At 42.9% G+C, this 12,020-nt stretch overlaps 1 protein-coding gene across 10 annotated transcripts in view; it reads right to left on the reverse strand.

Moving 5' to 3' along the window:
* Positions 1–5,373: 5,373 nt before the first annotated feature.
* Positions 5,374–12,020, reverse strand: part of ACSL4 (acyl-CoA synthetase long chain family member 4) — a gene marked incomplete at its 5' end in the record, with an annotated part of 70,845 nt that continues 64,198 nt past the window's right edge. For all 10 annotated transcript variants that reach the window (XM_082323316.1, XM_082323318.1, XM_082323315.1 and 7 more), the window contains 2 exons: positions 5,374–9,422; positions 11,322–11,479. In XM_082323316.1, coding sequence (XP_082179442.1) covers positions 9,265–9,422; positions 11,322–11,479 — 316 coding nt within the window. In that variant the 3' untranslated portion in view covers positions 5,374–9,264. The remainder of the gene's footprint in view (positions 9,423–11,321; positions 11,480–12,020) is intronic.

The raw sequence follows: 12,020 nt of genomic DNA on the forward strand, positions 1-12,020 counted from the left end.
GCCAATTCCACTTGCTCACAGCGCCAAATTTCACGCGAATGCACTCTCCCACGCGAGAAGGGGTAAAATGAGCTAATTCTGTGTGAAAGGTGCAGCTGGAAAAAAGCAGTCATGTGGAAAACACCTGAGCAGTCCTCACGCCTCAGCCCCTGGGAGCAGCAGGTCCTGCGCAGGGGAGGCTGCCGAGCACCGGCTGGGCTCCTGCTCCCTCCGGGAGGGAACGGTCAGAGAAAAATCTCCATTTTGCTCAGCGAACGGCGCAAACTGAGATCCCTTTCCAGGCTCCCTGAATTACAGAAGCAAGACCATGAAAGTAAATGCTTGCGAAAATGCAGGTCCACCAAAATAAAGCCAGGAAGGAGCTGGTTGTAGTCATTTGAGCTTTGGCAGCTTTCCGGGCCTGTTGCAGGGCTCTTTGTGGTAAAGCCCACGGGCTCCTGAGCCTGAGCCCTGCCTGCCGAGGCAGCCTGGCAGAGCTGTGCGGGACCTGCTGCTCCCTTCATTTGGGGGTCGGTCTCTTCTCTCAAGTAACAAGTGATAGGATGAGAGGAAACGGCCTCAAGTTGCACCAGGGGAGATTTAGGCTGGATATTAGGAAAAACTTCACCAAAAGGGTAGTCAAGCACTGGCACAGGCTGCCCAGGGAAGTGGTGGAGTCCCCATCCTTGGAGGTATTTAAAAGACGGGTAGATGTGGTGCTTAGGGACATGGTTTAGTGGTGGATTTGGCAGTGCTAGGTTAACGGTTGGACTTGATATCAGGGGTCTTTTCCAACCTAAACGGTTTTATGATTCACCCAGCACCGTGCTGCCAAAACTACGGCAGATCAGTGCAGAAGGCCCTGGGCAGGCTCACAGAGCAGGTTGCTGTTGTGTGGTGTGTAACAGAGAAAAGCAAGGAGGTGTTGCAAGGAAAGGTGGTGGGGCACAGGAGCTTGAGTAGCAGCAGCTGTGGTGGTCAGACACCCAGAGGCAGAATTAATTGGAGTAATTAAAACAACTGGTGATCAGCTGAGGAGGATCTGTTCCTTAAGCAGAAAGGCCTGGTGAGGACTGAATGTTAGCAGGCTGGTCTCTGGGCTGTTCTTGGTATCTCTGTGCTGGAGGGGGACTGAGGCTGCAGCAGACAGGCAAGTTATCTTTATTTTTTTTACTTTTTTTCTCTCCCAAAGCTCTGTGCCCATAGTTATGGGATTTTTGAAATCCTATGAATGCTTTGGGGGCCTCAGATTTTCCCTATTCCCAGGTTGTTTATCTGGTAACTTTTTAAATTCAGTTGTCATCATGCTTATAGGTGAATGTGGCAGTTGCGCGTCTTACAGATTCACAATCTCTCTAGCATTTAGAGTCACTTTTATATTGTGCAGTTTCTTTGCCCATTTCCAGGAGGTGACTAGGGCTGATCGTTGTGGTCCATCCCATTTTCCTCTCATTGCCCTGAGAGAAAAGGATGTATTTTAACAGCAGACCAGAACAAGCGCCTATCTGTAAGGGCAGCTGGAAAGGCGAGTTGGTGTGGTGCTGGCTTGGGCTTTTCTGTGTAAATGGCATCAGGCAGGAGTGCAGTCCTGCTGGCTTAGGGTTTGAAAGAATAGCAGCTGGTTTTCCCATAATGCTTCTCTTTGAGTCTTTAAGTTGCTCCAGAAGAAACACTAGGAAAACGGGGTATTTCTGCAACAGTATATTCTCCATCATCTTTTTTTCTTCTCCCCACCCCCCCAAGAATCACAATTCATTATTTCTTGTTTCTCCATCAGCGAAATATAACTGAGAAACCCTCTGGTTTAAGGACAGTTACGGTCTCCGCTCTCCCCCCAGCGTCAGTGGAATTTATAAGCTATCGTGTACGAGTGGGAGACTGCTTCCTAGTCAGTAAGGCGTCTTTCTGCTGTGCCCGTGGGTGGGTTTTTTCCTCTTACGAGTCCGTTTACAAAATCGCGTCTCTTAAGCAAAGTTTTTGCCTCAGATATGTTGCAGGCGTCTTGTTTTTTCATTATCTATGGGTGACCTACTGAAAGTGTATTGGTGGCTAGACAATGGAAATAAAATAGAAAATACAATAGATCATGGTTTTTACTACAGTTAGAGGGGCTGAATAGCCATTGAGAGTCTCAAGAGAGCCAAAAACCAGAGTCCGATAGACTTTTCTTCACACAGTGCCAGGTTTTAATTTGCTTTTCTACAGTGTGTTTTTTGTTGGCATGAACAATTTTCTTGGCATCTTTCCTCTGAAAGTGAGGACTCTGCTTGCCAGTAGATGCTCAGAGTGGGCTGTACGTAGGTTCAAACTGAGTCAGGCTGACTTGTGAGAAATCCAGCTTGGGTTGTGGTGTAGCATTTGGTTGCAGAGCTCCTTAAGAAGTCACTGTCACCACCTGTGCATTTCCACCCCTCACAGCAATACCGTTATTGTGCTACTGCAAGTGTTCAGAGCAGAGATCCAGGTTTTAAAAATAACAAGGAAAAAAAAAAGTCACAAGGTGAGAGTTTTACACTATTACGTAAGAGGCAAATATGTTCTGGAATACAGTGAAGTTACAGGCTTCAGGAGGTAATTACCCTAAGCTCTATAGGGTGGGTATCGTATTTTGAACACAGGGACAGAGTGGCCCTGGTTAAATGACCCTGATTGTTTGAATTTTATAAAAACAGGCTGATGGGGAGAGGTTGGGTTTGCTTAGCCTTGAAAGATGGAAAGTAAAGTAGGGCAGGCAGCTAGAGAGAACAGTGAGCCATTCTTCGTGTTCACTCCCTGGGGGAGCACCACAAGTAATAAGCTGATCTATATCCAACAGGAAAGGTTTAGGTTAGATACCACGTTGTTTAAAACAAATAAAAACCCCAGCAACACCTCCCAGGGCTGGGACTTCTCTTAAGTGCTGGAACAATATGTGGACACACTACCCAAAGTCATAGTTGGGCTAGTTTTATTCTTAAATAGGCTCAACAGAAGCCTGTTAGAAGTACCCTGACGCTGTTTCAAATCAAGAAGTGCTCAATTGCTTCCCCCACCGCTTCCTTATCTGTGTTTTAAAAAAGTAAAACTTACATGACCTCTTTTTGCCTTGGCATTTTAGTGGTATGAGATCATGTCTGATATCATGTCATGAGTGATAAGTATTCATGCGGAGGGTCTGGATTTTCAGAAATGATGGAGATAGCACAGATGGGGTGGTCACACTTCTGTGATAGGGGACAGGTGAGGGCAAATGCAGAAATACGCATGTGGAACAAACACACAGAGACTTCTGGCATCTCTGTTCATGTTCATCATTATCCACGTTATTGGTGTTTCAAAATGAGAGAACAAGTGAAAAATGCAACAGAGTGGGTTTTGTTTTGTTTTCTTTTTCTTTTTTTCTTTATAAGCATAGGTGAGGACTCTGAGGATCAGACACTGCGCTCAGAGCTCTATTTGTCTAATTTAATTAGCATTGGTGTAATGTGAAGGCTACACACTTCCAACTAAAGACAGTTTTGGACAAATTACCTGTGATAATCAGCTTCTTTAAAACACTTTGTCAATATAGAATGGGTCTGATTTTCTTCCAAATACGTATCTCCCCAATAAAGGTGTAGCAAGATTATAGATATTACATGTTCCAGTAGCAAAGCGATACTGCAAATGCTACCCCATTTCTGTCAGAACTCATTCAAATTAAATTATGTGAAGATGACAGGCCAACAACAAATGTGTATTTAGTATAGTCAGCCGTATTCCTCCGTGGCTGGTGTAATCCTATCACGTTGAAAGGCTGTGGATGTTGTCTACCTAGACTTTAGTAAAGCCTTTGACACCATTTCCCACAGCATTCTCCTGGAGACACTGGCTGCTCATGGCTTGGATGGGCGTACTCTTTGCTGGGTAAAAAACTGGCTGGGTGGCCGGGCCCAAAGAGTGGTGGTGAATGGAGTTAAACCCAGTTGGCAGCCGGTCACAACGGGTGTTCTCCAGGGCTCAGTACTGGGGCCGGCTCTGTTTAATAGCTTTATCAATGATCTGGACGAGGGGATCGAGTGCACCCTCAGTAAGTTTGCAGACGACACCAAGTTGGGTGGGAGTGTTGATCTGCTGGAGGGCAGGAAGGCCCTACAGAGGGACCTGGACAGGCTGGATCGATGGGCCGAGGCCAACTGTGTGAGGTTCAACAAGGCTCAGGGCCGGGTCCTACATTTGAGTCCCAACAACCCCATGCAACGCTGCAGGCTTGGGGAAGCTGCCTGGCAGAAAAGGACCTGGGGGTGTTGGTCAACAGCCGGCTGAATATGCACCAGCAGTGTGCCCAGGTAGCCGAGAAGGCCAACAGCATCCTGGCTTGTACCAGGAATAGTGTGGCCAGCAGGCCTAGGGAAGGGATTGTCCCCCTGTACTCGGCACTGGTGAGGCCCCACCTCGAATCCTGTGTTCATTTTTGGGCCCCTCACTACAAGAAGGACATTGAGGGGCTGGAGCGTGGCCAGAGAAGGGCAGTGAGGCTGGGGCAGGGGCTGGTGAGGAGCAGCTGGGGGTGCTCAGCCTGGAGAAAAGGAGGCTGAGGGGAGCCCTCGTCGCTCCCTACAACGGCCTGAAAGGAGGCTGGAGCTGGGGGGGGGGGGGGGTGTGTGTTCGTCTCGTCTCCCCAGTAACAAGCGATGGGACGAGAGGGAACGGCCTCAAGCTGCGCCAGGGCAGGTTTAGGTTGGATATTAGGAAAAACTTCTTCACCGAAAGGGCTGTCGGGCCCTGGCCCAGGCTGCCCAGGGAAGGGGTTGAGTCCCCATTCCTGGAGGGATTTAAAAGACGGGTAGACGTGGTGCTTGGGGACATGGTTTAGTGGTGGGCTTGGCAGTGCTGGGTTAACGGTTGGACTTGATCTTAAGGGTCTTTTCCAACCTAAACGATTCTATGATTCTGTGTTTAAAAAAAAAAAAAAAAAATTAATAATCTACTTTGCAGCAGCACCGAGTTAACTGGAAATGTGTTTTGTTTATTAATCCAGGTAAGTTCACACTACTGTAGAATACCTGCGTTTTCTCTATGTGCATCATTCAGAGTTCCATGTAAGCAGTGACTGCAAGTTTTATTGATTATATTTTGTAAATGACCTTTGTGGCATCTTGTCCAACAGCAGCACAAGATTTGTTACTTTTCAGCTTCTAATGTTTAAATTTTAGCCTCTAAAAGGGAAATTGATTTACTCTCATGTAAATAGAGCTTAGCCAGTAGGCAGGCTCAGTTAAAAAACAACAAAAAAAACCCCAAAAAACCCACAACAAAAAAAACCCCACACCAAAACCAAATGCATAATGAGAATTTATTTCTTGTGTTGCATGTAATTGCAGAACATCACTAATTTATCATTAGAATACAATGTAGTTATTTGAAACTGCCATTCTGGGATGTGATAGATTTTTTTTTTTTTTTTTTTTGACTGAAAATTAGTGACCCGTGTTCTCAACTCATGTCCCGTTCCTTACGTAGCCAGAAAGGGTTTGATGGGAACTGCGGGCCAACATCTTGGCTTACCTGGCAGGCAGCTCTCTCCATCGTGTTATGCTCAAAGTTCTCTGATGTTGCAATGAGCACTAAAATTGCACTGGGTTGGTTAACCACCACCTCACCTACTCTTAAGGGAATAGCTCATTACTTTCTCTGTTTATACTTTTTTTTTTTTTCCTTTTACCTTGCAGGCCATTTAATGACATCTTACTGTTACAGGCAGCATCACTGCTGCATTACGTACAGGATCCAGGTCTCCCCCACCCAAGGTTCTGTGTCAAAGCTGCTCCTGAAAGGTGTTTGTTTAACCTTCATTGGCGCTGAGGCTCTAAGGACTTTCAGTGGCAGAGATCCTGAGCAACTAGTTCAGTATTCAGTAAGGAATTGTTTTAAAGTTCTTTCTTTTCAAATGTCTAATCATAAATGTCACACTGTAAACTTACTCTCTGTCCCTCCTCTTCCACTGGTGACAGCTCTTTTGTGCCTTGGTTAGGGTAATGCTGTATGCAGTGGGAGGTTTATCATCTCCTGGCATGTGCCATGCCTCTTCAGGCCAGCTAAACCCAACTATAATCTTCCTTCATAGAGCAAGCTTTCTAGTCCCGCGGTTACTGTGGTTATACTCTGGCTTTCTCTAGCTATTCCATGTTTTTTGATGTAGCAGGCCTAAATATAATCTTGTATCATCAGAAGTGCCGGAACTGGATTTTGTTTCTCTTTGAACTCGTTTCTCAGACTTAGGAGGGTAATTTTAAATTCTGAACCTGCTTTCTGAAGAACTTGCAGCTACTTTGAGCTTTCTGGAACCTTCACATTTAGTAAATGAAGTGCTCCCTCACACTTGGTCCCGTATTGCATGTCCTTTCAGCCAAGCCCAGGCTATCATCCCTAACTACCACATAACGGTTTTGAAGCCATATTCTATCACTTCATCTGCACCCTAGTTCCTTATTTTTAATGGCGAGAGTGACATTCTTGCTCATCCTCTGTTTCTTACTTCTCCACAAGCTCTGTCACAAAAGGATTTGGAATTCATTAAAAATAAGGATAAAGTTCTTACCCGATTCCAAGTATTATATTTGCAAATAATCCCCATCTTTGAAGGCAGCCTGATATAATCCTTCCCCTTCTCCAAAAATGCTCAAAAAGCTGATGTGCATCAAATCGTCTTTTGCAGCACATCCACATTTAGTTCATTTCTTGAAAGAAAAACTAGGCCCACTCTAGGCTTTGTTTTCAACATCTGTAGCAGGTACTTGCTGCTTCGTTTGCAAAGTTCTCCTAAGGTATGCTCAGTTTTGGAGAGAATGTGAGGCGCTGAACAGTAACTAGAGATAACTTGTGCAATATATAAAGATCTTCAGGACACAAACTTGTTGAACCATTTAAATTGTATTCCACTTTTGAAATGTTAACATTGTGCGTGTATGTATATATATATATACTGAAAATAGCAATCCTCGGTCAACCAAGATACAGAAGATACCTGCAGTCTAGATGAAATACATTGCATATAAATACATTCATGGTTTAAAAAAATCATACAACCTGCTGACAGAGTCCCGTGCGAGTAGCTTTCTTACATGTGTTTAACTTTTGTGATGCTAACAGGCTGACTAAAGGCTATTTACGGTTGGACTTGATGATCTTAAAGGTCTTTTCCAACCGAAATGATTCTATTTAATAGTGACCAGTTTTAAACACGGAAAAATTGGTAATGTGGCTCCAGGACCAAGTTATTTAAAAAGTTGCTGCTGATATGGGAAGTATTTCCTGTTGTCATAAACCAAAGGTATGTGTCTTAAAAAAAAATAATTTTCTTTTTTAGAAAAGCTATTTCCTTGTTTGTTTTAGTGACTGTTGTAGTTCCATGCACAACTAGATACAGTCAGCTTGGTATGTCAGATTTTCTTTTCCCCTTTCCCCTCGGGCTTCTTCGAAGATGAGCTGGCAGTGGTCCGGACTGGCCAGAGGAAGTTATACAGGGGGAAGTCTGAAGTTGGTCCCAAGGAGAAGGGGCAGTTTAGTTAGTAAGTATATAGCCATGATTTATTTTTGCCAAAATCTGTTTGAACTGGAAAAAAGCCAAATACACATACATGCAATAAAGGAAAAACTTGCCCTGAAATTGCAAGCTAGTGTGTTCAAGAGAAGCATCATACAAAATCTTTTACTTTCTGTACAGTGACAATACTAAATAATTTTTCTTTTTAACCATCATATACACAACACAAACATTATGAATAGAAATCTATAAATACTTTAAAATGAATTTGTAATACATGGCAGTTGAGGGCCACAGCTGTACAAAATGTAAGTAACGTATATAAAACAATTAAGAAAGTGCAAAGTAGAACAGTATCAAGAGCCTCCACTTTTTACAGCATTTATGGTTCAAGTGTGAAGAGCTAGCAGGGATGCAGGAGCTCAGTTACAATTCAAAAGAAGACACAGTACAGGATTCTGCACACAAAATGATGAACTATTATTAAATTATATCTTCCCACTTCTTCACATCTATGACTTCCAGTTAATAAGAGAAGGGTTTTATAATGCATTTCTGTAAAGAGTGATTTGTCCCTTTTACAAGTTCCATAAAGCAAAGATTCCCTGGCCACTTCTCTGTAAGTAAAACAAGACTATGTGGGGAAATGACTGTTGGTTTCAGGTTGCCTTGTTATGCTTACCATGTTTAAAAGGTGAACGGAAATACCTTTCCATAAAGTGAATACAGACATTTAGACCCTGATCCTCTACATCATTACATACAGGTAACCTGTACCCTTACTCGCATGCATGTGAAGGTCTAGCGGATCAGTGCCTTAAAAACAAAACCACCAATCACTCTGGGGGGGGAAAACACCACCAAAAACCCCAAACTCCGTTGAGTTTCCAATCTGCTTGGAGACAACTGCCCATCAATTTCACTGTTGTTTGCCAGTCAAGATGCAAGTTTTGCATTCTGCGTTCAGGTGGCGATTTCTCATCAGTACCTCCTGTAGCAGCGCAAGTCTTTTTTTTTCTGTTATGTTGTGCATCCTAGCAGAAAGCCCTGCTTCAATTAAAATACAGGGGCAAGTAAAAACGTATTTGGTGAGCTGGAAGTTGAAATAGTTAATTCAATGCTCTGGAATGAAATTTCAAATAATTTGTTTCTAGAAAGCTTTTCAGTTCACCTTTATTTCAGTAAGTGTACTTTATATTCTTTTTTAGGCACTGTAAATATTAAAGATACTAACTGATGTGCAGAAGAATCCGTCCATTCTCAAGCAGTGCATTATTAGTGATCTCTAGCAAGTTCTCGACTAATGTTGTCATCTCATTTTTGTTTTTGAATGGAGAAGGGTAGGCTTTAGACACTCTTTTTTCCTCCCTCGCCAAGCATCTTACTGTGACAGAAGAATCTGTCACTACCCTTACATTAATTTTTCTCTTTGAAATATAGTCCAGACCTCAGAATGAATTAAAGAGAAGTTGCAAGCAGTCTGAATATGCTAGAGACACAATAATGATAAAATTACCTGGTCATACTGCTTCACATAATGATGTCTGTCTCGAAACTGGAGATGATCACATGAAACTCTATGGAGACCATCAGTGTCTAATCTTCTAATAATTAAGAATTCGGAGTCTAAGAGATTCTCCGTTGTACTCGATAAAGATTACAGAAACATTCATCCATTTGGTACATTTTCTGAACGTGTGATATCTACAGTATACACAGACATCCAAAATTGAGGCATGAGAAGGAACCACCTGCACAAGTGTCTGGTCAACATAACTTGTTTATTTGCCTCCATACATTCTTTCGATGTCGTTGAGGTAATGGTTTTTCAGTTCTTTCCTTTTCAGCTTGAAAGCATCTGTTACTAACCCAGTCTCGGGGGTCCACGGTTCAGGGCTTAACCGTACTTTGATGGGTATTTCAAACCTTTCTAATTTCACTGCAGGGACAAAAAGAAATGAAAGCATGACTATGATTATGTAGCCAAATGAAGTATTAATTCATGCCACCTAAAAATCTAAGGTGAGCACCCTGTAGCTTGTATAATATGGTGTCCTACTTAACAAAGTAACCTTACAGAAGGGCCACAAGCAAATTTAATCTTGTACCAATGCTGAGTACTGGTTAGTGTGCAAATATTCTAATGACATGCTGTACTTATAGCTTGTATTGGATGTAACAGTGTAAAACCTAAAGCCTGCAACAAGTAAGTGTGTAGCCTGAAGATCTGAGACTACTGTCACAGGAGGATACACTGAAATCTGGAGTCGTACCTTTATTACAGGAATGTAGTAACAACTAGATTCACTCAGACTAGTCGGATGTGCTTCATATTTAAATTATAATGAAGTACTTCGATACTTCCCATGGCTGAGTGATTCTTTCCCAAATTTTTCCTTCCTAAGAGTTTGTTGAGAGTTAAAAATAAAGGGATTTCTCTGTATTTTTGTTACATTACTCCCTTATTTTCCCTTCAGCTGGAAGCAGTGCCTTGGCACATGCAGAGCCTCGTCGCAACCAAAGCCGCTTCTGCCTCTTGCCCAGGCAACAGGCCAAAGAGGGGTAAGGCAAGGGAGGGGGTAGGTGGCTGCTTCAGGGAGAAGGGCAGGGACATCGTGAGCAGGGCAGGGAGCTGCTGCATGTGCGCAAGACTTGATGGGCTTTGCTGTCAGCTCCTGCAGAGAGGCCTCAGGAGGATCCCACACAGAGGCTTGGAGCTGAATTTTTAGGACAGCTTGTGGCAGCACCGCCTGTAGGTGGCAGCAGGTGGAGGACAGTGGGGATCTCTGGCTGGCTGTCTGTCCCCAGGAGCTCTTCTGTCTCTCCAACTTCAAACTGGTACTGTATTGTTTCGTCTTATTTAGATATATGCCTGCTCGTGGTGAAGGTGCATTACATGCTGCTAAAATGAGAACGATCTCTTTCAAATAGTTTTGGAAAAAAGTTTCAAATGAATTAGTTGTATCTCAATGGTAGATTACTATCTAGAAGGTAGAAAGAATGTATAAGCAAAGATTTTGAATAAACAAAGCTATATGGATAGTAATTTGCCTAGCTCATATAGAAAAACATGGATTAAAATGTTTAAACCCAAGTCAGACCTACGGATTGAGATTTTTTTTTTTTTTTTTTTAAAAAGGCAAGACTTAATAGTGCCTTTCATTCTCATATTTTCAGTTTCAAAAGGCAGATTCTCCTCTCTAAAGTTCAAGAGGCAGTGCTCAGTGTGTGTTTAAGTCCGGTTTTACTACTTCCTTCTATGAGGTGCCAAGTGCTTCAGAGACTTTTTTTCCTCAGTTTGTTAATTTTTGGGCCCAATAAAGGCTTGATGAGGCTTTTGATCGTTCAATACCACAGCAAGGAACAGCAGGCTTCTAAGCCATTACAACCACAAGGATCATGGTTGTTCAAAGCCGTAGGGGGCAAAGTTGCATGGGAAGAAAAAAGCTTTGAAATCTCTTGCTTAACCAGCTTTCTTCCCACACATGTCTTGTAACTTTCCTTCCAAATCGACAACTCTTTTGGACCTTATTTTAATGGTATTAGACAAGCAACCTGTCTCTGGAATTTAGTTGGAGAAAAAAAAAAAACAAACTAGATTATCTTTTTTCATTTGCTAAAAAAAAAAAAAAAAAAGTAGTTCATACAACCAAAAAGTATGTCAGTTCCTGGGATAACAGGCACCAATTTGATGTGGTCTTTGCCTCTGATTAAACTATTGAGTTTTGGCAGATGCAGAGGCAACAGGAAGGAGGAGGAGGAGTTAGTGAGGATAACCGAGAATTTTTGCTGCATGAACACCACGAGATTGGCTAGCACAATGTGCTGCTTTACTTACTCTTGTTTGCCACTTCTTTAATCTCTTGCAGTATTTCAGCTTCCATTGTAGGATTGTTACAAATATCTGCCCAGGTTCCACTGATGCCTTTCTGCTCAGCTAATGCCGTCAGCTTCTTCTGATTAGGAACCACAAAACTGATCACGTAAGACTGGTCGCTACCACAGGATGGCAAGAGAAGGAAGGAAAAAACATCCAAACAGTTGAGGCTTCCATTTCAGGGAGTAAAACGCTTACTTGCTGTTAGATACACAGATCCACAGTGCTTTCTGAACTGTAGTTATTCCCCCATACAGAATCCTTCTTATGCATTAAGTCTTCACAACCGATGACTTACCAGAGGTATTGTAAGTTGTTTTACAACGTTAGGTTTGATCGGTATCATGCTTTGCTGTAATTTCACGAGTGCACATCTCGGTTTAGCCTCCCAGCTACATCCGGGGTTTAGCTAGTTCTCTTCAGTTGCCCTTCACGTCGTGTGTTTAAGTTGAGGGGAGGGAGAGGACCGGGACTATTTCCAAAACCCAGTGGAGAGCTTTGGATCAGGTGCAAAGGGGCCAGATTAACTTTTCTCTGGTATTCTGACAGAAAGCCAACACACATGCTAAATATAATTATACCAGTTTGGGGAAGGGATGGGATGGAACTGGTGGGTATTCGGATAGGGGAAATGCCAACAGGAGAACACAGGTCATTTCT

Source organism: Platalea leucorodia (genome assembly GCF_965183815.1).
Source record: "Platalea leucorodia genome assembly, chromosome: 10".
Lineage (NCBI taxonomy): Eukaryota > Metazoa > Chordata > Aves > Pelecaniformes > Threskiornithidae > Platalea > Platalea leucorodia.